The sequence below is a fragment of the Parus major genome, chromosome 3 (assembly GCF_001522545.3).
Source record: "Parus major isolate Abel chromosome 3, Parus_major1.1, whole genome shotgun sequence".
Classification (NCBI taxonomy): domain Eukaryota; kingdom Metazoa; phylum Chordata; class Aves; order Passeriformes; family Paridae; genus Parus; species Parus major.
The window spans coordinates 29,513,497-29,538,452 of record NC_031770.1 but is presented as its reverse complement, the minus strand read 5'-3'; the positions used below and the strand labels follow the sequence as shown (position 1 = coordinate 29,538,452).

Here is a 24,956-nt window from a genome sequence, read left to right as displayed (position 1 = left end):
TATAAGTTTGTCATGTGTTATATTAAAAATGTAACTCAAACAAATTCCAAAGTGTTGGTGAATCTTTATAAATTTAGGTGTATGATACCATTTTCATCTGGGTACGTGTTTTAAATTGTCAGGTTTCAGTTGTTCGCTTAAGCTTTGATACTGAAGAGATTTTTCCTGTTCATAAGGCAGCTTTCATAGCATTCTCTTCAAAGCATTAAACTAGCAAATCTGAGGTACAGCATGTATGTTTACCTTAAATCCTCCTGGCTGTGCAAGGTACATTTGAATAACTGCACCTATTTATGAAGTACAAAGAATGTATTCCTTTATACAGCACAAGTCTCAGGAGTCAATTGCAGAGTTAGCAGCTTGAAGAAGGGAAAATCCTTGAGTCTATTTTGACAAAGATATGTGCTTAGAGATGAACTACAACAGTGAATATGAATGTGTCTTGGAGGCTGAGCAATAAGACTGTGTTAAAATTCAGAGCTGCCTGTACCTTTTCAAGTAATTCTCTTCTCTATAAGGATTTTTGCCAGAGTTTTCAAGCAAGGGTCTCAATTATCATATTTTCAGTGAATCAGAAGGGAGTCCCCACTGTTCTGGTCTGCAGCAGGTTGCTTCCTCTCCAATAGTGCAGTAACAGCCAGCACATGAGATGCTGTTGGGCTGTGGTTTGTTACCAGGAAGTTGCATAGCTGGGGCACAAGACAGATTATTTGGGGGCAGATGAGGTTTAGCTATGTGAACACAAGGCATGCTTTGCCTCCAAATCATCAACTGTGACCTGGCTTGTTGCACTTAAAAGTGTAGATGTAGCACTTTGAAGTATAGATGAGGATCCCCCTCATTATCACAGTAAGGAGACTTGCTTGCAGTACTCAAGTCTGAAAAGATTAGGTCTTCCATTTTTACTGCAGGTCTGAGTTGTGTCTGTGCTTCCTGCCATCAGTTTTAAGACTTGCTTGTGTGGTAATTCACGTCTCTCTTTATTATGAAATAATGTCACATTATCTATTTTTTCTAGCCAGGCAACCCAATTATTTCAGCAAACACCTGGGAGCAGCTGAGGAATTAAGATTAAATTTTTATTTCTTTGGAGCATATGGAAAATGGAAGACTGATTTGACATGTGCATTTAAACTTGAAAGTAGGAGAAGGACTTCTGGTTATCATTAAGAAAGTAAGAAAGTAGCTGGGAGAAAAGAACTGAAGGCCATGAGCTCTCTCTTTTCCCCTCCCCCTTTTTTTTTTTTTTTCTTCTTTATATGCTCTCAGGATGCGCCAGAAGAACAGCTCCTGAATTTGTCCATCATATACACCATTGGATATGCTCTTTCCTTCTCTGCCCTTGTAATAGCAACTGCCATTCTTCTTGGATTCAGGTAACTGGCGAAGCTTTGAAGAGAATGGACTAAAGGTTTTATGTTTTTCTATATGACAGTATCAGACTTTGACAGAAACATTTGATTATTGTTTGCTCTCCTTCCGTCACATCATTATTTCTCTGTCTTTTGTCACTTCTGTGTTCCTTCCTAAAATAATTCCTTCTCAAAATGTATGCAGTTACCCATATGAACATGTGGAACAGGTACTTTTTATCAATTGCAGTATTTTGTCAGGCAAGTTTTTATTTCAATGGAATTTCTGCTGGAAGAGGTGGTAAAAGAGAGAGATGCAAGTGTTCCTTGCAGATGAGGCACAAACCTGAGATGAGCAAGAACATTTAGGAGAAAAATTTTCATCTTGCTTTGCTTGGAGTTACCCAGAGCATGAATCTCAGTCTCGCCTGTATCTCAGCCCTCACATGCAAGATGTGCAGAAATGTATTTTTGACAAAGTTTTTATTTTTGGAGAACTTTCAGATTTTTGTATTTTTTTAATTTTTTTTGCAATGTAGAAGAGAGTCTAATTTGAAATTTGAAAAGTTTGTGAAATAAATTGCTGACAGCTGGCCATAGTGACATACTGAGTTCATCCAGGTTTGCACCTACAAATTCAACAGAGCATGTAAAAATTTAGAAACTCTTGGTTGCATATGTGAAAAATACACTCTGTGTGTTTGGTCAAAAAAATAAATAAAAGACAAAACCCCCCCACCAGACCAAAACACAGCTTTGGATTCTAATAGGGATCTTTTATTTTCCTCTCTGTAAATGCAAGAGATGTTTTGATTCCAGCCAGAATTTCCTTCAGTTCAGGGGTGCTGAGCACAGGAGAATGATACTTAGAAAACACAAAGATGAGATCCTGTTCTGTTGTGGGAAGTCCCTCTGCAATGAAGATGATCTCTACAGGCAGGATCCCATTACCCTTGTGTCCTGATGAGACTGCCTCCCTGCTACCCTAATTTGAAATCCAGTCAGGGACCTTCAGTATGCTGATCCTTAAGAAACTTCCTTCCCTGACTAAAGAATTATCATTGCCAGTTATTAGTCATTTGCTCTGGTGTCTGCACTACACTTTTAGCAAGGCAGTCCCTTTCCTTTCTTCCCTTATGTATTTAAAAAGATCAGTCATGTCTTTTAGCTTCTAATTTCCAAAACTGAAATGATGCAAGCCTTCTTACATTGAAGCATACATGTTAGCACTGTATTATCCCTTCTATTTCCAGTGAAGTACCATAGGTGGGCAATATCAAGAAAGTTTTAAAATTACTGCAGAAATCCACAGACAGGCTCACCCTCTGTGAATGCCATGTGAAAATTATCATTTGTATGTGTTGTATGTGTGCAACATTGGGACCTTTCTGAAAAAGCACCAGATGGTCTTGAAGTCTCCAAATGTCCCCAGGATAACTGTTTTCTCCTCATTTCACCTATTAATTAATTAATTAATTCTTGAGTAATCTTAGCAGCCCAAATGTAAAGGTTACAGAGCACAACCATATACTTTTGAAGGAAGAAAGGATGTTTTCTGGCAGGGGACAAAGAGCAAGTTTGTCACCAAGGACTGGCAGGAGAGAGGGAATTTTGATGCCCTGACTTTTGTGGGGTAATGCTTTAGCATTTTTTTCATTCAACTATGAAGCAGAGACTGAAGAAGTGTACACAAGTGTGTGCATCTCATTTTGAAGGTGAGGTTCCAGGGACATCAGAGGTACCAAGAGTCTTGTTAAAACTATGCTATCAATCTATTTTGTATTCTCCTGTCTAAGCTGTTTACCAGGACACAACTTGGTCCTTGATCTCATGAAATATGAGACCTACCCCAATGTGAATTGCAGTTTCTGGATTCTGACTGGTATCTTTGGTCATCTCCCTGGAGTTGCTCAGCCTCAACAAATGGGGATCAAAATCTAATTCAATGACATGCAAATACTGATGGGCCTCTTAGAGAGTTCTTAGACTACATAATAACCTTTATATTTGTCTTTAAAGGTGATACAGTGGAGGAAACAGTATCTCTCTAGAGTCCTATTTTGCACCCTCCAAAAAAAATGGAAGGCAGTCTGTAATTTCCTTGGTGGAAGCTGAATTAGGCCCATAGCTTCATGACTGAAGCAATTTGAATAACTTGCATTGCCTGTAAAAATTTCTCAGTAACTACTTACGACCTATTTTCTTCAATTGCCTAATTTACGTAACTTTTTTAATCAGATTAAAATGTGTAGCAGTTCTGAAGGGTACCAACATAGATAAGTCTTGAAATAAATTGTGGCTTAAAAGCGATATAAAAAATTCTATCTGACCTATGACAGACAAATTGCTCTTCAGCACAAACCTCTAACTTTCAGACTGAGACAATTTTTCTACCAAAATTTATAAAGCTGTAAAAACCAGGCATTTAAAGTATAAGTTCATTGAACTTTTTGCTGGAATAATTGCTGATTATCATATGTTATGTCTGTCTTTTAGCATCTTAAAAATCATACCCAGTGTAACTTTCATTGAGGTAAAGTGTTCACCCTTGCAGAGCTGGCAGAAAAATGTTTGCGAATAAATCTAGTAAAATATTGTCAGTACTCTGCAACTGGATGCCATTTACATGACTGCAGTTTCTTTTGCTATCCCTTAATGTGCGTTGTTTTTTTTTTTTTGACAAGTAGCAATTTTATTGTCTTTGCAGCTGGCTGCTGAAACTCAAGAGGATTTTTCCTTTGTTTTTTTTGCTTCCAGTTCTGAATGCAGAGGTGAAAAATCTGTTCCTTTTACTTCTACAGAAAGTATTTACAATTCTCCCGGAAGGCAATTTGAAAACAGATTTTTCTCTTGTTGTCAAAGGGTGATTTACAGATGTATGTTTTTTCATTGTGAGTTTGAGCACAGCCAGAAGGTGCACTGCACACCAGTCCTGAGCTTTGCCAAGCGCCAAAACTTGTGCAGTGACATTGGGGTTAATTCAAAGCAATTATCTTCGGGATTATTTGGAACTTGACTTTTTTTAGTCCCTTCAGATAAGGCTTCTGAAAATGACTTTATTTTTACACTTTATGAGCTTTTGAATTTTTTTATTTTTTTAACGCACCTATCTTCTTCCTTTCCCCAAACATTGGCTCTAGGGGCTGAAGTTTTGAATGTGTTTTTCTTGATAATATTTTCTTCCCAAAGGCAAGACAGTTTGAAATCCCTACAGCCATTCTCAAGTTATGGGATTGCCTCTGGTGCCTCATGATTTCTTACAGGGCTCATTGTTCCCTTTCTCAGTCCTGTGTCTGATGTTTCATCTTTTATGTAGCTAGTGGACCATGACTAGATTTATTTTTTTACAGACATCTGCACTGCACGAGGAATTACATTCACCTGAACCTTTTCACCTCTTTTATCCTGAGAGCTATATCTGTTTTCATTAAAGACTCGGTGGTGAAGTGGATGTACAGCACAGCCACACAGGAGTACCAGTGGGAAGGACTTATAGCCTTCCAGGTAAGGGCAGATACTGTGGTTGTTCTTAGGATATTGGAGTCATCACTGTTGTGTGTCTGCATGACAGCAGGTAATTTAATTCTTTAGCTGATGGCATGATGTGTTTCTGTGGGAAAGTGATGTGTACCTGTGGGAAGTTTGTCCCCATTAGACAGAGGAACAAGAAGCTGATCTTTTTGCATACTGTCATGGGGTGACTTTACCTTTAAGGTGGTTTTGGGAACTAAGGAAGTTGAAGTTGCTGGGGACTGATGGGAGTCTTTCCTCCTGACCAATTATTGGTCATTACTGGGAATTGACAGCAGTTTTGGCCATTGAAAAGGGGGATCAACTTGTGAACCCTATCTTAAGATGTAAAGCCAGAGCACTCTTGGCTCTCTTTGTTTCCTGGCTGTGAAAGGTAACAGAGCTCTGGCTGGCCTCTCGTTCCCTGCCCAGCCATGCGGCCCGGGCGGGGGCTGGGCTGGGCCTGCTGCGTCTCCCGGCCGGGAGATGGGGGCCTGCAGGGCTTGCCCCAGGCTCTGGCCAGGCCAGGCCAGTTCCTGGCTAAGCTGCAGTTTTTGCCGTGATGGAATTCACCAGAGACTGCCAAGTAAAAAAAGGAAAAAAAAAAGCTCTGGACCTGTGGCATGCTGAGACAGCAACCACACTCTCCAGAGCAGCCATGAGGGATTTTCTGTCATAGACAGCTCCAGCTCCTGGTCCAGCAGAAGTCACAGAACTATCTACAAAAGCCTGGGCAAGGTTTTAACCCTTTTCATTACCCAGGTGAGACTTGCAGATTAATCCTTTTATCCAGAGAGAGAAAAAGAGAGTGATCAACATGTAAAGAGACTTTATAAACTATCAGAGACAGTAAAGAAAAGAATTAGGTTTCAGAAAAAGTAGAGAATAAGGAGATGCTTTATGAACTGAAATACCTTTCTGTTGAGGCTATGGAAATGGACAATAAGGTCTTGAAAAAACTCCTTTAATTCATGACAGTTTATAGGGAGGAATAGAGTGTTCAAAGTGTAAATTTTGAGTAAAAAGTAGAGTGATTGTGATACAGTGAAGTGCTGGAATAGAGTGAAGCGAAGATTTGGAGCCTTGGGGGGCAATGAGAAAACTGTTTTCTAGTGAAGCTCACAGAGACAGATGAAGAAGACTTTTGCCTTTGAATAACTCATCCTTAAAATGACATCCCTAAACTCCTGGCCCATACACACCTCAGAGTGATGTGAAATGGGAGGAGTGAGCTTTGATAACAGCATTTCTGGGCAGCTGACATTAGGACAATAGAAGACTATAGCAGAAATAGTTTTCTTGTGAGAAACTCCATAGATTAACAGAAAGATACTTCTGTTTCTCTACAAAGACTGATGAAAAGACTGTAGCAGGAATTGGGACTGTTTTAACAGTTTTGGTGGCAAAGTTCCAAAGTTTTTGTCTCTGTTGTCATGTGAACAAGGGAATGGTAGGTAGTAGGGGATAAAAAGGGTTTTCTGGAAGTTTATTCTGGTGTTCTTATTATTGTAGTTTGTTAATAAACTTTCTTTATTCCTTTTAAGTTTTAAGCCTCTTTTGCTCTTGTTTTAATCCATATCTCACAGCAAAAAAATAAGTAATTTTTTTAGTTACTGGTTTAAAACCATGACACATACATATGTGTATACATACACCAATGTCCATATCTTCTTTCTATGCTGCAGTTTTGTTTCTTTCTAGCAGTGATATGAGGGCATTTATTTTCCTAAGCCAGCACTTTCTGTGATAGAACTGTCCATCTGGTCAGTTGGTTGTCCACCAGCTAAGTTGGTTGTTTTTAGTCATTTCGATATAATCTCTTGATGACAGTAAAAAAAGGAAGTATCAGATTAAAATGCAAATTTGAAAGCATTTAGAAAATTGGAGGAATAGGCTAATTAAATACTTCTAATTGATGAGAGAGGATATACAACTCTTCTGTAAATAATGATGGAAGAGTGCCCTTCTTCATTTGGATTTGGAATGCAAAATGTACTTGAAACATCAAAGAAAGGTAGCTTTATTATCTGTATAGAGCTTTTGTGACTCTAAAGCATGGGTACAGCATTTGCAGTACAGGGTTGGAGTGGTAAAGGGAAACTCTCCTGATGTATCCTTAGTGCCCATCCCTTTCTGACACTGCCTAAGGCAGAAGTGCTAAAACAATTTAGTGAATCTCATATGATGGTTGCTTTTTTTTTTCCCAATTTATCAGTTGCCAGAAAATAACATTGTAAAATTTAAACATCTTAATGGTTTGGAAATGTTCATATTGGATAGTCAGTCATTTCCTCTTTCCAAAAAACATACACTTTATGGTTTTACACATGGTTTACTCAACAGTGGTTTCATCAGGTCTGATGGATATATTAATTAGGTAATCAGGTTTCAAACTTATCTAAGGCCCTACTGCTCATCTCTGTAATTTATCATCTATGAGAGAATTTGCACTTAAATGGGGTGCACTGGCCAACATTGCTATTCTATGAAAATATCTTTTGCTTTAGCAAATAGTCAACCTTACAGCACCCACTCTTTTCTTTTTAATAGAGAAATCCTCAACTGCAAAATAAAGCATACAGGAAAGTGAAAGATTCACTGACTATTCATCTTTATTCATCCTTTTCAAAATAAAATCCATTGCTTATTGAGGGGAAAACACAGAACACGTACCTTTCTTTTTTTAAGGAGTAATGTTGAAGGCATCTGTCTGTGGTGCATAGCACCTATTACTGGCTTCTGTCCATTATGCAATAAAACATGTGATTTGTTTAGCAAGCTCTTTTTGTTGAGGAGCAAAAGAAGGAAAGAGAACCAATCTTTTGAGTTAGTATCCTTTTATTCTCAGTCTCTGTTGCATTACTTTGGGGTGTGGTTTTTCTGTAACAGGAATCACTCAGCTGCCGTTTGGTCTTTGTGATGATGCAATATTGCGTGGCTGCAAACTACTACTGGCTGCTGGTGGAAGGCATGTACCTGTACACACTGCTGGTACTTTCGGTCTTCTCTGAGCAAAGGATTTTCCGCCTTTATCTCTGTATTGGCTGGGGTGAGTTGATTTTTCTGTTTGCCTGTGGCTGCACTGGCAGATGTATAAGAGGAAAACTTGTGTGTCTGTCCTAGTGCTGTCCAGTTCAAGTCCTGCACTCTGCATTCCTTTTTTGTTCCCAATCCCTTACCTTACTTGGGCTGGAGAATGTGGTCACAGCTCCTGGATGCTCATGGCACAGAGGCTGTGGGACACAGCAGAAATTCACCAAACCAGTAGCAGGCACATGGGACTTTCCCTGCAGAACATTAGATTCCCAGAACAAATTATGAGTGGGTGGTTCCAGCTGTGTGTGGACTTTCTGGACTTTGTGAATTTCATCTCCTGAAAGTTTCAAATTGCATTAAAAGATGTGTTAACTACTTGTGGTGCAAAAGAGCAACGATGCTTTGCATCTGGGTGAGGACAACAGTAAAGAAATGGTGGCAGCATGAGGTGGGGGTGATGCCAAGGGGCTGATGAACAAGGGGCTGCTAGCAGGGAGGTGTCAAGTTGGCTAAGTGGCAGAGCAGGTCAAATAGGGATTGTCTGGGAAGAAAGGGTAAGGGTGCATGTGCCATGGGCACGTGAGTGCTGGAAATCAAGGATTGTGATGCCTTGAAATCAGCTGGTTGAGCAAGGGTCACCTTCTGTAGAAAGGCTAAAGCTTTGATTCTTCCACTGTATAGTTCACCTGAAAATACATTACAGGTTGGGATTAATTCTATTTTTGGAGTGATCTTGCATGCACTTTCATTGCATTTTCTCCCTTCTTCTCTACCCTCCCCTTTTGGTGAAATCAGGCTACTTTTGGAAAAATGAAAGTAAATCCAAGTAAATACTGCAAGTGCTTTCACAGATGCTAGTTTGAACATTTAAATTGCTTTAACACTCCTCCTCTCTCTATGGATTTAAACTGTGAATATTTTAGCAAATTAGTTCACTGGGAAAATTCATATAAATGGCATATTAGTGTGAATTACCCATTTCTACAAAAACGTGATATATAAGGGGAAAAGATTTTCTGGCTAATTGATAGTAATAAATAAATAAATGCAAATAATAGCAGTTTCCTGCTGGAGATTTTTAATTAAAGGTCTCTGTCTTCCATATTCTTTCATATAAGGCATGCAGCAAAACCAGCACCATTTTGTTTAACATTTGAACTATATGTTTTAATTAGACCCTCAATTTAATTTAAAAAAAGGGGGAGTGGGACCTATCCTGAATCAGTGACTGAGGTCATGAAAGTAAATGGAAAAGAAATTAGAATAAAATTATATCCAGTCAAATCCTGAGGAGATTGTGTTGTTTTATAAGAAAGGGTTAGGCTGCTTTTGGTCTGAATCACTTCTGTTTTGAGTTTGTCTCCTGAAAATGCAGAAAGCAGAAACAGATTATTATTTTACAAAAATGGTTTTGCTATTGTATATTGAATTTCTAGATGAGTTTGTGGAAATGAGCAGCAATGCAAGAACTTGGCACTAGATACATGGGTTTCATCCAAACTTCCTGAAAAAGCTCTGTCCATGCCGTTCAATTGTTACCTGTACAGTTTCTTGCTCTTCCATTTGTGTCTGCACATACAAACCTTGTCAATGATTCTCCATCTTCAAATGTAGAAGCATCTGCTATTTCAGTGCTCCCAGATTAGTTATACCAGATAACAGTTTCATCTCTAACCAGTGGGAAGATTCAAAGATTTTCCCCTTTCTTTCTGCTTCTTTCTTTGTGATTCCATCTTTTGGGTGCTCAAGTCCCTCACCAGGTGACTTTCTGCTGTATGTAATGCTCAGAGGAATTTCATTTAATTTGATTTTTGAGCTGCATGATAGCCTCAGTGTAATGCTGAGGCTTCAGAGAAAGCCAGTAGATTCCTGTTTGAACTGTTGTCCTACTCTTTGAAATAGTTAATCAACTGTAAAAATAAAGCTGGAACAAAAAATAAATATTTATTTGATTGCCAGAGCTAATTTGATACTCTGACCCTTTGCTCCATTAATGAATTGTCTTCTTACAGGATAATTTTTTAACTTGTTCATTTCTCATCATTTGATGAATAATTATGTCTAAAAATTTCATGTTCGTATTGCTTAAAAACAGTCACTTCATATTGTTATTTTTTACAATTATAACTGAAGATTGTGATCACTCTCAGACATGCTGGAGTCTGCTCCCCTGAAGCCCAGGGTACTGAGCTTGATGTATATCCTCCTCACTGCCCTAAGGTCCTTGAATTCCACCATTTCATGGTCACTGCAGCCAAGGCTGCCCTTGAGCTTCATGTTCCCCACCAGGTCCTCCTTGTGAGAACAAGGTCCAGCATGGCACCTCTCCTCATTGGCTCCTCTGTCACGTGGAGAAGGAATCTATCATTAGTGTGATCCAGGAAACTCCTGGATTGCTTATGTACTGCTGTGGTATCCCTCCAGCAGATATGAGTGGTTGAAGTCCCCCAGGAGATCAGGGGTTGTGACTACAGGGATGCTCTAGTCTGTCTACAGAAGGGCTTTCTTGTCAGGCAGCCTACAGCAGACTCCCCTATAATGTCACTTGTCCCTGTCCTCCCTTTAATCCTGACCCATAAGCACCTAGTTAGCTCATCATCCATCCCCAGGTGGAACTCCATGCACTCCAGCTGCCATAGATGTGGTGACGCCCCCTCCTCCTCTGCCTGGCCTTCCTGAAGAGCCTGTGGCATGCTGTTCCAACACTCCAGTGAGGAGCCATCCCACCATGTCTCTGTGATGCCAGTGAGATCATAGCCTTGTAGATACTGGCACTGGCATCCTGCTGGGAGGAGTGGGATGGATTAAAGATCCCATTCCCCAGTAATTTTAGTTTAAAACCCTCTTCCCAGGCTTGGCAAGCCCATGACTAAAGATGCCCTTTCCCTTCTCTGTCAGATTCAGCCCACAATAGACCAGTTGTTCCAAGATGTTCCAAATGTATTTTTTGTTATATGATAATATAAGGACAGTTCTAAAGTCAGTTATTAGACAGTAGTCCATTTATTATCAGTTCAAATGATTAATTATTCTTTTCTGTTGAAGTGTTTATAAAGGGAAAAGTCTGTTTGTCTTGCATTATTGTACTTTACAAAACCTAGAAAAGTCATAAAATCTTGATAGACCTATGAAAACTAATATAGTTTCATAAATTGTGAGTCATTTATATTAACATTATGTATATTGATAGGATTCTATGAACCTTCTTTATTACTTGTGAGGTAACTGTATTCCTAATGACCACTTCCTTGCTGAGATTTCATGCCATACTAGGCTTTGAGATGGCGGTGTTAATTTTTTCCTATTTCATTTAATGTGCAATATGTCATGCTTATGTCTTCTATTTCTTTGTCAAAGCAGACTTTCATACATTTGTGTCAGCTTTAAGTTCTACGTATCTTACTGCAAAAACAATGGCATATTCCATTTTCAATGCTGATGGAGAAAAACAAGGCAAAAACACTTAGCAGCATCAAAACCACAAAATTTTTAATAGGTTAATGGAAGAGCAGGTAGATGAGAGGTTTTCTTCAACATGTGTGTCAGCAGAACAGCAGCTGCAACAGCTGTTGATTCACATAGCCATTTGCACTTGCAGAAAAGAAAATCTGTTATTAAACATTGCTGGTACCTGGTGATTCCTTGAGAAATCCTTGCCCATGGATCTCACTTTGTAGAGAGAAGAAAAAACATTTATAAGAAAGGGGTGAAAAAAAAAAAAAACCAACTTAACTACTTAACTTAATGATCAAGGTCATTACTTCTTTGGTTTTTTTGTTTCTCAGTATGTCCAGACTGGTCTGAATCAATTCCAGGATGCCAACCAATCATGTCTGAACCCAAGGCAGGAGCTGCTGAGCCTGACATTGACTTTCAGCTATCAGTACTGTACTGAGTAGTCTCTGGAGAAGAGCAGTTTATACTGTAAAGCTGCAGTATCAGCAGATTTTAGTGGAAAAGGGACCTATTCACATATAGGAGTAGAGAGGAGGGAAGAATGGGGAAACAACAGAAAGATCCCACAGTGACCCTGAGTGTCCAGACCAGGAGACCATTTTCAGCACTAAAGGCTAAGAAGAAAATGTTAATAAACAGCTAAATATTCTCTGAGCTTCTGTGGTAATTTTACACCCAGTTGCACTTGCAGCAGGAAAATCACCATAAAAAAATAAATAATCTGCTTCCTTCCAAGCCTTGGCAATCCAAACTTGCTCTGAGGAAGAATACTTTGAGGAATGAAGCTATTTAAAGCAAGAAGCCTGGCTAGGGCATCAAAATCTACATCCTGATTGCAAGGAGGATCTGACTGGAGCAGAGCCAGTAAGAAACCTTCCTTCAGAAGTCCTGTATGAATTCACTGTAGCAACAGGATGCATTCATTGCACTGACCACTTCTTTTCTATTCTCAAATGAAAGCTCTGCTTCAGACAAGGATGTAAAAATAGATTTTGTGTCCAGACTGATCTTAGTAAAAAATGCATGTCAGGAGTTCCTCTTAATCCTCTTTGCTCGCTAAATGAAACTTCCATAATTTTCCTTTTTTTTAGGAAGAACAAAAATGTTTCATCTTTTACAGTACTTTTACTCTTTTTATATCTATTCTTATTTATTTATCATTTCTTTCACTTTGTCAGGGCATCATTCTTGCATTCCTTCATCAATCAGTTGACCAATTCAGACCATCTTGGATGCTTTCTGAGAGAAAGAAGAATGAACTTGGTCTGACAGCAGTAGTGTCCTTCTGGTTTATGTGCTTGATTTCCTTGGGGGTTGAACTTATCACACATAAACCCTTCTTAAAGGGTTTCAGTGGGATGGCAGTGCTCTGGTCCTTCAGAGAGAAATCTTCTTCAGAAAGAATCTCTAATCACACATGAGGATGAGGGGAGCTTCTCTTGCTCTTCATTCAGTCTTTCCTGAAATTGCCTCCACGTAAAGTGAGGTACATTACAAAGCTACAAATCATAGTGTCTGTAGTAGTATCAAAGCTACAGTAGTGTGTTTGTAAGAATGGAAATCTGCTTGCATGTGGAGGTAAGGGAAAGATGATGGCATAGAATATCACCATCTGGTGACATCTCTCTTGGTAGTGGGGACACTGTGGGTTCCGGAACAAACCCAGGCTTTTCTGTTCTGTTACCAAAATATCTCAGACCTATTAAATGAAAAGACTGATTTTTGCATGCTCCTATCAGGACATGGTAACTTCCATTAGCAGCTGCAGGAATTCTTGCTTCTCTTGTTAGGGATAGCGGAGCATTCTGAAAATGTCACCCTGTGAAGATTTTCTCAACATTTTGTTCTTTTATCTACCCCATCCTTCTGTCATTCTGAAAAATGACTGGTTTTCCAACTTTTTTTTTTTTTCCCCTTACTATGCAAACACCTGATCAGGTGTAGAATATGTGAGCTAGAGTAAAACTAAGTATGTTGTACTGCTTACTTATGCAGTGGGGTATTAAGATGTTGATTTGGCAGTTCCATTACTTTCTCATCATCCATAATATATATTATTATTACAACCTATAATTCAGATACCCAGTCATTTGTCTCAGACTAAAATGTGCATTGCCAGCATGGAAAACAGTGTGACTGATGGTGCTGCAATACCGAGACACCAGCTGCATGTATCACAAGTGGGAGTGGGCAGAGAATGTTGAACAAGTCGCTATATACTTGCTGCCTATTAATTTGTATAATACTTGCATAGCTGATACAATTCTATTATCCCTATGCTCTTTTTAAATATAGTATTGTGTTGTAATGCATTTAGAAAAATGGTATAACCCAAGCTGTAACCCCAAAGTATAGAATGTAAGCTTCTTCCCCCTTATCTCTTTCTCCCCAGTTCTCCTTATTGGCTGTGTGAATGTAATCCACCCTCTTTCCCCTACCTTCAAAAAGACACATGTTATCAATATTCTTCCTCTTTTCCTCCTGCTCTCTTTCTCCATGGGTCCCAAGAACAAGAATAAAGCTGAACTTCCATCTCAGCAAGGGGAAGAGGCTCATTTTTATCCCTCTGGTCGATGCTATATAAGATCTCCCCTGTTTCCCTGGCTGCAGCTGGGCGGACAGTGGCAACAGAGAAGCAGAGGATATTGAAATAATAGCAGTATTAATAATAGGTTCTCAATTCAAATGTCGTGTGATTTTATTAAACATGGAGAGATTTCTCTTGAATCCAGAAGGCTGAGATATCCACAAATCATTATTGTTATCACTTGATCTATCAAATGATATATCCAGTGAGATACAGCCTTTGTGCTCTCAGTGTTTGTGTCTTATCCTGTAAGTTTTATACTAAGATGTCTTAATGCTCAGCAAAGTCAAGAAAGGAATAATTCAAACTGTAATTTGTTTCTGTGAATCAAAGTCTCATTTGGTTTGGAAGCAATGTACAGTGAGGCTGCTCTTAATCTACTTAAACAACTATCAAGGCAGCATAGAGGTTTTGGTAACTTTGCTCCCAAAATACTATGTATTCTCAGTAAGTGAATCCGTGGACCATGGTAGCTATTTGCCCCAAATAATCTCTATTCAATTCATTATCTTTTCTATTATTCTAATTATTGGTATTTTTTCCTTGCTGCTCTTTCTTATCTCCTTTTATTTTTTTTTAATTAACTGATTAAGGAGAATATTATTGTTACTCAGTGTCTGTAGTATTTAGCTGTTCTGATAGCAGAGAAATTCTATAGTGCAACAACAGTGAAGCTTTTTGACTGATAGTATCCAATAAAGATACTGCTTGAGGTATTCAGACTGTGGGAGATCACCCATTTGCCAGGCTTCTGCTGCCATTAACTGTGGATTTGCCCTGCACAGAACTAACTGCTGCAGCCTGATGTTCTTATGGTCCCTTATTTTACTGGTTCTTAAGAATGAAGTAACAAACTAAGCTAAATGTTGCCCTTTCTGTACAATGCACATGAAGCATCAGACACTGTCCAAGGAGGAATTAGACGGTCTTGATCTATCCTTCAGCAGAAATTCCTCACCTTGCATTTTGACTCACAATCTGGTTTCCTTCCTTGTGTGCATTTTTATCATTCTCTGTACTGAGTACTGGTTGGTAGATGCACTTTAATTGTTTTTAATAACCTAGGCTCTTCATAAATGAAAGAAGTTAATTAGAGGGCCTTTACTGTAAAGCGGGTAGTGTGTGGCAACTTACTTGGCTTGTCTCACTGCCCTTTACACACCAAATGAACTGACCAGCTATAGCATATGTGCTGTCAGGTGAGGGTAGGACCAAGCCTCTCTTCACTGCCAGTTTCATCTTCTGTGTTTTCTGCAGCTACTCAAGTCCACGCCAGTTCTACAGCCTGAACTGGGACTTCTCTGTGAGGGAGGACACTTGCTGAGTGTGCCTACACTCACTCTGCCATGGAAGGCATGTAGGGCGTGCTCCAGCCTCAACACCAATAGACAGTCTGAACTTGGACCTGCTTCAGTACAGTGTAGGTGACCCACAAGCAGAAATTTAGACACAAAGGTTTTGGTCAGAACACACTGCACCCCTCTCTACCATGAATACAGAGGCTAGTAGAGCTCCCAAAAATTTAACTCCCTTGGCCTCTCTGTGAAAATATCCACAGAAGAAGTGGTGAATGCCTGTTATGGGGCACTGGTGTTGTTCATTTTTCATGCCTGTTGAGAACTAGGTGGGAGTCCACTGTTCATGGAAATCTGTGTTGGATAGGAGCTGCAACCCTGACACCAGTTAATTATGTTGCTCATCTTTATGGTGGGGGCAGAGGAAGTTGTTCTTCTCTCTGCTTTTCTCAGTCTCAATGTCAATGTCAGCCTTGTCTCCTCTCTTTTCAGGTGTGCCAATGCTGTTTGTTATTCTCTGGGGAACTGTCAAGTACCTTTATGAAGATGAGGGGTTGGTTTAGTTCTGATTTTTATAGCTATCTCATTTGTGCTGTATGTGTGCACCAGCAGGTCCCTGTTTGCTTTCTGTTTAATGTGGTTTGCTTTGGCCATGTGCTGAAACCTCACATAATTGCTTCTGTTTTGTCTGAAGGTCTTGCATAACATTTCAGAAAGGAGCATAATTTTTTTACTGATCAGAATTTTCTGCATGTCTGAATGAATCTGTTCTTTTGCAGGTCAAGGAAAGGTGTATTTTGTATTTCTGTACTTCTAGTAACAACAATAGCAGTCATCCTACTCAAACAAGATCACTCATGATACTGTGCTTTTGGCTGTAGTGTTTACAATTGTTTCAGAAGAAGACAGCAACCTCCCACAGGATTCTTCCTGCAATTTGTAGTGATTAGCCTATGCCTAGCAGCAGAGAAGTGATTGCCTTTTCTTGTTTAAGCTCTCATTATTTAGATTTTCCTAAAATAAAGGCACATTCTCTGTTTGCTTATGTTAGTTTGTGCTGAAGTGCAAGACTGCTGTAAAACACAAAATACTTTTTGTCCATTTTTCCATGGTGGCTGTTCTGAAAAAAATTACATTTGTATATGCTTCATAAATAGCTATTTTACAAATAGCCCTGTAGCTTGTTGGTTTTGGTTTTAGTTGTGTTTTGGTTTTTTTTTAAGGGAAGAAAATGGCTTCTTCTTTATAGAGATAGTGGCTGACTAGAAATATTTAGGTAGCTTTCTTTTTGAAAAGAAATAAATCTATGCTCTTTAATTTTTATTTTAATTTTATTATTTAATGGGTTTTCCTCTTACTTGGTTTCCAAACTACCCAACCAATACTTTTGTAAAGGATCCTTTTCTTTTTTTTTCTTTTTTTTTTTGTCCCCCCAAACACAATAATTGCTGGAGAGATGCTGCAATATAAAAATTCAGTTTAGTCAGAGCCACCTCCAAATAGTTTTCTGGTGTTTCTGAGTATTAAGCACCAGCTTGCTTTTTTGTTTTTGCTTTTTTGTGTGTGTGTGTATGTGTGTTCCTAGTACTGAACAAGTTCAGTCAAAGCTTCCTTTTCTAGCTTAAGTAATGCTAGGATTTTTTGACTTTCCTTTTCAAGGTTGACTTGATGATATTCTGTAGCAAGATTGTCTGTATTGATGTAGTGCAGGTTTTGTTGAAATTATCAGAATAGGTGTAGAGACCATGCAGCCTCTGAATAGGCAACATTCCATGGTCATGTCTTCCCATTTATGTAGAAAATGTATTCAAAGTGCTCATGCTGTGCCTCCTACATTATGTGGTGCTCAGAGCTGATTTATATTTTCTATTAAGGAAAACTGTCATTCACTACCTTCAGCAGGCCTTAAGGGGCAATTTTGCACATTATTGAATTTTCTAAATCTTGTTTAAATATTTGTAAAATACATCAATAAATAACCACATGCAGCAGCTGGTCTGAAAGGCAAGATTTCTGTGCCTTGGGCAGGCATTTGCTGGAGCAGCCAGGGATATCTCTCATGCTGTTTGCCATAGCTCTGTCACCATGCAGTGGGCTGTAAATTTCATTTGTGATTTAACTACTTCCCTGGCTATGAAGAATAACTGGAAATAAATGTGGTCAGGGCTAGGAATCTGAGGCAGTCCTGTGAATTGTAGCCATTTGAGTAATGGACTGAAGCCTGCCAGACTTGGTTGGTTGCACACCAGCTTCTTCTTTCCTTACATATGCAAGTATAAACTCTTTCAGAATGCAATTAGTGTTTTAAAAAATGAGCTATTCAAAAATATTTTGTCTAGATTACAAATACAATTAAAGGCAAGCTGTTAGTTATTAGACTGTGACTAAAAAGCTAATGCTTACACATTTTTGCTTCTGTCTGCAGTTAAGTATGGGAACAAAATAGTCAGCCTTCAATCCTTTTTCTCCATCCACCTGTAGCAATTCAAGGTAAAAATTCACTGTTTTCTCTTTTAGAAGGAGAATACTGGATTGATAAGCAAAGACAGAAACATCCCACTAGCATTTTTTTTATGCTGGACAAATTCTCCATTCATGGCTCTGAGGCTATTCGTTGCCAAGCATCTTCTGAGAGGTTCCGAGCAAACTGTAGGGATAGATCCAAAGCACAATAGATATATCAGTGTCGTAATCACAGAAAGCACAGATGGGCAAGAAATCATGCAGAGATCTACCAGTTTTATTTTCTGGATAGTTTAATAGCCATGACACATTAATTGACCTGCAATTTTTTTTGTTATTGCACATATTTGTATAAATTTAAAGGTAGCTAAAATTGATGTGTGTCACAGGAAGCAAATTAACACAGAAATGTAGCAGAGTTAATGTAAAGAATTGTTTCTCAGCCTCTGTTATTATAAATTTTAAATTGCATCTTCTCCTACTGTATCTAATGAGAAAAGTAGAACTCCACTTCCATCTATGCCTATTACCCCATCAGTCTTGAGGTGTTCAAATAAAATTATTCAAACTCTCCACAAAGCTGGTTCCCAGTCACATGTGCCAGTTAAGAAGTTCTGTAACTCAGATTCTGGCTCAGGTACACTGCACACAGTCTGCACACCTTTTTTGTTCGATACCTAAAATGCAATTTGAGGCTGTAGAGCTGCTGGTGGCAATAATATGCTTTTTGTACACGTGAAATTGAAGGAAAAACTATATCCCAAGCCCTTCTCAGACTTGCAGTCAATGCAAGGAAATGTGGAATTTCCACAGCCAAGCTGCTACACTTTCCTCTCTTGTAAATGAGCATGTGTGTAGATATTAAATGCAAAAAGCAAGCAGGGAAGAGAGCCTGTGTGAAACTAAATCACACAGGCTTCTCACTCTGGCCTGAGAAAGCATGAGAAGGAATTCAAACAGTCCTTGGTAAAGGACAACAATCTGCCGGTGTTGTTTAGTCAAGGGGTGTTGTTCCACTTATGGTGATGTGTACCTTTAATGACCAGAGTTTTACCTCTCAGACCTTCTCAAACATGTATAAAAGGAGATTAAGAATAACAAACTTTGCTCTCTTGGACAGTGCAGCTAAGAGAGTCATGTTGTACTGCTTCGCCATTACTAATATAGTGTGACACATGTGGGTGTGTGCTTGTAGCATGGATCCCTCCCAGGTGCTGCATGGTTTGCTCTTTCCCTTTAGACTGTCCCACTAAAAGGCTGGAGTGGGTTTCAGCTCCACCAGTGTCACCCAAGCTGATTTTCATAGGTCTGTTAAGAAGTCTTAGGGAAAATTGTGTATATGTATGTTTTGGCAGAACAGATTTGGAGATGAAGAAATACCTTTTTTTTGGGAAGGAACCTATGGTTTATGTAGTGCTGTTTCCTAGTTTGTTTTCTAGCCTGTGTAGCTCAGGGAGCTGCTGGCTTTACTGGTGACTGTTGCTTTTGAGTAATGCTGAGCAAGAGGCTAAAAATGTCATTTCACAGAAATATTAAGAATGCTGTCACTGCAGCAACAAGGGAAGTGGCACATGAGCACTTCCCTAACACCTGGCCCATCCTACACAGATACAGCCCATCAGATAGTGGTGATGGATGGTTGTGGCCAGAGGAAAGGAACTAGATGTACAAACCCTCAGTTTAAGGTTCACTTCAGCCCAGTGATCCCAAACTGTGGCTGCCATGACTTTTCTTGTAACTTTTCTCCTGTATTTCTCAAAGAGACAGGAATTTTAAAAGGTAAAATGAGACTGGTGGTAAATGAAGTATTATATTGCTGCAGCATGCTACTTACTTGGCAGAGGACTCAGGTCAGCAAAAGTTAGGAAGTGTTGCTCCCATTCTTGATTTTATTTATTTATAATTTTTAAAACTTCCAGCAGGCCTGAAACCTTGAGCATATGAACTGATGGAGCTGGAGTTTGCAGCTGCAATTGCTTTCCCCTGGTTGAAATTAGTAACTCCTTTTTCAAAAGAAGGAGAGATAAAATAGATGACTGATCTCAATATTGATATGAGAATAATGATGGTAAGTGATGGCCTAAAGAACTAATAAGCAGTTAAATGAGATGATCTGACATTGGAGACAAAAGAAAAATAAAAAATAGTGCAGGATGAAGAGACTAGGAATGACAACAGAAAGATCAGACTCAAACAGATTCCTCCCCTTCTCCTTTCAGCCAAATGACAAATTTGACCTTGGTTTTAATGGAGTAAATCTTCATAATTAATGGATGATAATTCACAGCAAATTGTGGAGTAGAGCTAGCCATTAGTGGGCAAGAAAGGCCAGTGAGTAGTATCCAGTTGGATTATGATAGCTGCAATAGTACAAAGCATTCAGGATTTCTAAGAAGCAGCTGCATCAGTTTCCATGTCAGCATGATGTGCTTTCCTAGTATCTAGCCCTTAATACTGTTTTCCATCTGCATTCCTGGAACAGAAAAAGCAAGAAATGTTAGTAATGAACTGAAACTTTTCCTTCATCTCCTTTTTGTCGTCTTATTAGTTGCTGGACCAGAAACTATAATATGAACTACTGGCTGATCATCAGACTGCCCATTCTTATTGCCATCGGGGTGAGTCTGAGACATATGCTGTGAGATAGCAGATTTTCCTGACAACAGCACAATATGGTACAAATATGCACACATGGCTATTACGCATGTCTGAAGGCTAATAACCCTTGAGGCTATTTATATTTTCATTCAGAAATGTGATTTTATGAAGACAAGTTAGTTTCTGTCACTGAAATTCCAGACTAGCATTTTGTTTCTTTAACTTGGCCACAAACTCTCATGTTGTAGTGGCAGAAGGTGGTAACTGAACAGCATTCTGCAACAGTTGTGTTAATTCCCCTCCAAGCAGGAGGTATGGAAGGTAGTTCAAGGAGACCACAGATACTCTTTCAGGTACTAGGCTACAAAAAAACTGCAACATGTGTAGCATTGTGTAGAAATGTTCTGTAGACACAATACTGTGTCAGGCTCAGACTTCCATACAAGGCAAATGGGCCAACCCACACCTTCGCTGTGTCTCACTCCCCAAAGAGTATGTAGGGTCCCCTGTTTTGTGTAATGAAGTGCCTGTGTTTTCAAGTCTGGCTTGAATTTAGTCCACATTTCCTTCACATATAGTCCACAATTCCTTAGCAAGGAGTTGGGTTCCATGGTAAATTCTGCAGCTGCTGCATATCAGGATGCACACAGACCTACACATGCATACATGTATCAGTGTTTTTGATTACTTATGCACATGTGTTTATTGTTAGTGATATAAATTCTTCTTTCATTTCTCCAGGTGAATTTCCTCATCTTCATCAGAGTTATATGCATCATCATCTCCAAACTGCAGGCTAATTTGATGTGCAAAACTGACATAAAATGCAGGTATATTTTAAGGTGGTCTGACACTTTTCATGCTCATCAGAATAAACGTAGACAATGACATATATGAAAGGAGTGGGTTGACAAAGGTGGTTAAAGAGCACAAGTCCCATAGTAATGCACAAGTATGGTGTCACACATTGATGTAACTGCATAGACAGTCAGTCCCCAGAAAAGTGTAGTGCAGCCAGGGCAGGCATTTCACTTGTGTTATAAAGAGAAGGCTTGATGTCTCTCACTTTACAGTCTTCCATTAAACTGGATGAATATTAATTAAGCAGATTTTTTAAAAATACTTGCAGCATATGTAAGTACTGAATGTTAGAGTCCTTGAAATCACCCAAAGAAAGGCAGCAAAGCTGGTGTAAAGGCTGAAAGGAACATCCTGTGAGGGCTTCTGACTAGTTTAATTTAGAGCAAAGGGCTCTGAGAGATGACCTCATTGCCTTCTACAGTCCCGTGAGGAGCAGAAGTGGAGAGGGAGGTGCTGAGCTCTTCTCCCTGGTATCCAGGGGTAGGATATGTGAGAATAGTTCAAAGCTGCACTAGGGGAGGTTTGGATTGGATGTTAGGAAGCATTTCTTTACTGGGAGGATGGGAAAACCCTGTAACAGGCCTTCCTAGAGAGGTGATCAGTGCCCCAAGACTCTCAGTGTTTAAGAGGCATTTGCATGGTGCCATTAAGAATGTGCTTTAAGTTTTGAACAGGTGATTGTTGTAGGTTCCTCCCAGCTGAAGTTTCCTATCTCATTTTAATTTGAACAAAATAATTCAAGTTGATAGAAATAAAAGCTTTTACTTCAAGGAAGACAAGATAGGATCATTTTGAATTTTGCTCCTTGTTCTTCTTAATAGTTGTTATTGGGACAAACTTTCAGTCTTGAATGCACGAGGTATTTCCAGAGAGGTGTCAGGGCTGTTACAGAAATGTGCAATTTTTGGTTTGCAGGCTTCAGTCTATCCATGTTTATATTATTCCTGGTTTTTAATCACCGTGCTAAGATTCATTGTTGCATCCTTCATTTCTGCATCTTCACTTTTGTATCACAATCTGAAAAACAATGTAAGAATAACAAGTTAGCTCTTGAAGTGTGAAGCTACATGCTGTGGTACTGCTGCTGGCACTGGATTTAACTACTTTGCCATTGGGTATTTCGATGCTGCAGCCTTCTAAACTAGACACAGCATGTATTTTAGTGCATTCTTATCACTGTAGAGTTGCCATGTATGTTACCTACCTTCTTTACCTCACATGAAATTTTGGAAATACTAATGCTTTTTGAAAGTTCAAAGCAAAGATGAGGACTTGTCTGAGCTGGAGGCTTTGATTCCAAGCCCACATGTACAGAAAACACAGTATTTTCAAAGCATCACAGTGAAAGGACAAGGGCAGAAGTCACAACTTATAGCAAGAGAAATTCCCCCTGCATGTAAGGTGAAAATTAGTTCACAGTCATGGTAGTCTGATGCTGGAAGAGAGGCCCAGAGGAGCTTTGGATGACTTTGGAGATACTCAAAACGTGGCTGGAGACAGCCTCGAGTAACTTGCTGTGAGCTGGACCTGGGTTAGAGACTTCCAGAGGTTCCTTCCAACCTGAATGGTTACATGACTCAGAATAGCAGCTGATCACTCTCAGGCACACAAGATCTACAAAGGTGTGACAGCCCTTCTAATTGCATGATTTTGCATCAAAGTGACTTGTGACTTTTCTCAAGACAGATTGCTGTGAGATGTTGGTAAGTTCTGTGGCCCAGGAAGCTCTCATATGATCCCCAGTCATCTTTCACTAACCTGTTGGGTGGCTGGTATGTATGTCTATCAAAAGGGAATTAAGGATTGTTCTTGTGATTTTTTTCCTGTAGTAGTGTATCTTCAGCTCTCTCACAGGTGAATAATAATTTATTTCAGATTGGTTTGTCTTTCGTCCTTTGCTGGCTGTGTCTTTGAATTTGCCATCCTCATTTCAAGAAAGTTTGATTGCTTTGACAAAATGTTCTGCAGTTAGCTAGTTACAATTTTTAGAAGATTTAACACAGCACAGAGGTGGAAAGGAATACCAAGTGCTCCTCCCTTTGCCAAGATATTTTTAAAAGATTACAGTTATTGATAGATTATGTCTTTCAGGATATCAAGAAGGTAGGTTTTGGTTCTCTTTCCCAATTACAGGTGGAGAAAAGAACACAGAGGAATGACATCACAGGTACCAGAAAGCACATGGCTTCTTACTGAGTTTGGAAGATTTTCCAGATGAAATACAGCCAGTAGCCAGATACAGAGCTTTGCTCTCACCAATAAATGGTCTCCAAGTGAAGTGGTAGGGGAGGTTAAAACTTGTAGGAACTTACTCAGGTTATTTTGAGGAAGTCTTTAACCTGCAGCCTCTGGAGGAAGACCCTGTGTCACAAAGTGGTGCAGCAACTTACCAAAGTTGAACCTGTGTCAGAAACAGAATGCAGAAATGGTGACTCCCAGTGATCATTTGGATCAAAAATGGTCTATTCAGTGCATTGTGTTTTTAAAATTTCTTGTGATCTTAGGTTGGCCAAGTCTACGCTGACTCTGATCCCACTGCTGGGGACTCATGAGGTCATCTTTGCCTTTATTACTGATGAGCATGCCAGAGGGATGCTGCGCTTTGTGAAGCTTTTTACTGAGCTCTCCTTTGCTTCATTCCAGGTAGAACTCACAGTGTGCCTATGGGCATAAGATATTTTTTAAATGCTATTTGGGGTCCTGCTTTCTCTTTCATTCATTGCATGCTCCTTGTTCCTTATATTTCTTAGTTTAGCTCTGGATGTTACAGGATCATGACAGTGAAATGGAAAAAGTGTACGGACTAATATTTAACAGCCAACTTTACTACAATAAGCTGATATTCCTGTCCACATATAAATATTTATTTCCCATGGTTCACCTCAGAGCAATAACAAAATTGTGATTTCCTGTACAGTGGCATTGCTGAAAGCACATTTTGTACTTTCTCCAGTGTTTCTTAGACTCCTGGGAAAATCTGGGCTGGGAGAGGTAGCTGTCTCTAGCTGTAACTGTGTGTGAGGAGGGTGTAGACTTACTGTAATTTTTGTTTAACTGTTGCCTTAGGTAAAGGCATTTCAAATGAGTCTCCTTGTAAGGAAATCATTATTGTTTCTCTGCACGCTCAATCGTTCCCTGTTTATCAGTCACAGAGCTGTATTTAAGACCACTGTGAATTACTCACTTACAAAGTGTTTAGGACTTAAAACCTTTTCTTTGTAAGGAAGAAGGGGAAAGAAATCACTAGACAAAAATAACAGATTGAGGAAAACAACAACTCCTTTTTCCTAAGATCACATGCTTTGAGACATAGTTTGGTCAAACCTCTGCTCTGCCATCAGAATTGACAGGCAGCAAGGATTTTCCACCTCTCACTCTTACCAGACATGTCAGTGTGGATCCTCTAGCCCTTTGCAACTGAGTTTGGCAAAGTGAGGAAACTGTTCTGCTCACTGTTCTGGTTTTTGATTTCAGGGGCTGATGGTTGCGATTCTTTACTGTTTCATTAATAATGAGGTAAGAGAAACTATTTGTTCCAATTTGCCTTATCAGCATACACTATAGGAAAAGGAAATTGAAAATGGTCTTGAACTGCTAAATTGTCCTTGTTCAGGACTTTTTTTTTTTTTACAGACCTCTGCGCAGGTCTGTGGGATAACTCATCAGACAAATGTGGTTGGAAGGAATTCAGGTAGTATAATTTACAGTCACTATTTGTAGATGTGGAATCTCACAAATAGTCTCGCTTACAATTGTGTAGTTTGCACTGGTAGATTCTTTAAGAATTACAGCTGCTGT

General features: G+C 39.3%; 1 protein-coding gene across 2 annotated transcripts in view; it reads left to right on the top strand.

Moving 5' to 3' along the window:
* The window catches only part of GLP1R (glucagon like peptide 1 receptor), a 108,784-nt gene that overhangs the window by 77,016 nt on the left and 6,812 nt on the right, over positions 1-24,956 (top strand). The window contains exons 5-13 of one of the 2 annotated variants that reach the window (XM_015622525.3): positions 1,270-1,376; positions 4,703-4,856; positions 7,752-7,911; positions 15,729-15,789; positions 20,248-20,317; positions 21,039-21,127; positions 23,663-23,801; positions 24,633-24,674; positions 24,792-24,849. In XM_015622525.3, coding sequence (XP_015478011.1) covers positions 1,270-1,376; positions 4,703-4,856; positions 7,752-7,911; positions 15,729-15,789; positions 20,248-20,317; positions 21,039-21,127; positions 23,663-23,801; positions 24,633-24,674; positions 24,792-24,849 — 880 coding nt within the window. The remainder of the gene's footprint in view (positions 1-1,269; positions 1,377-4,702; positions 4,857-7,751; positions 7,912-15,728; positions 15,790-20,247; positions 20,318-21,038; positions 21,128-23,662; positions 23,802-24,632; positions 24,675-24,791; positions 24,850-24,956) is intronic. The other variant, XM_015622524.3, reaches the window with a different exon arrangement.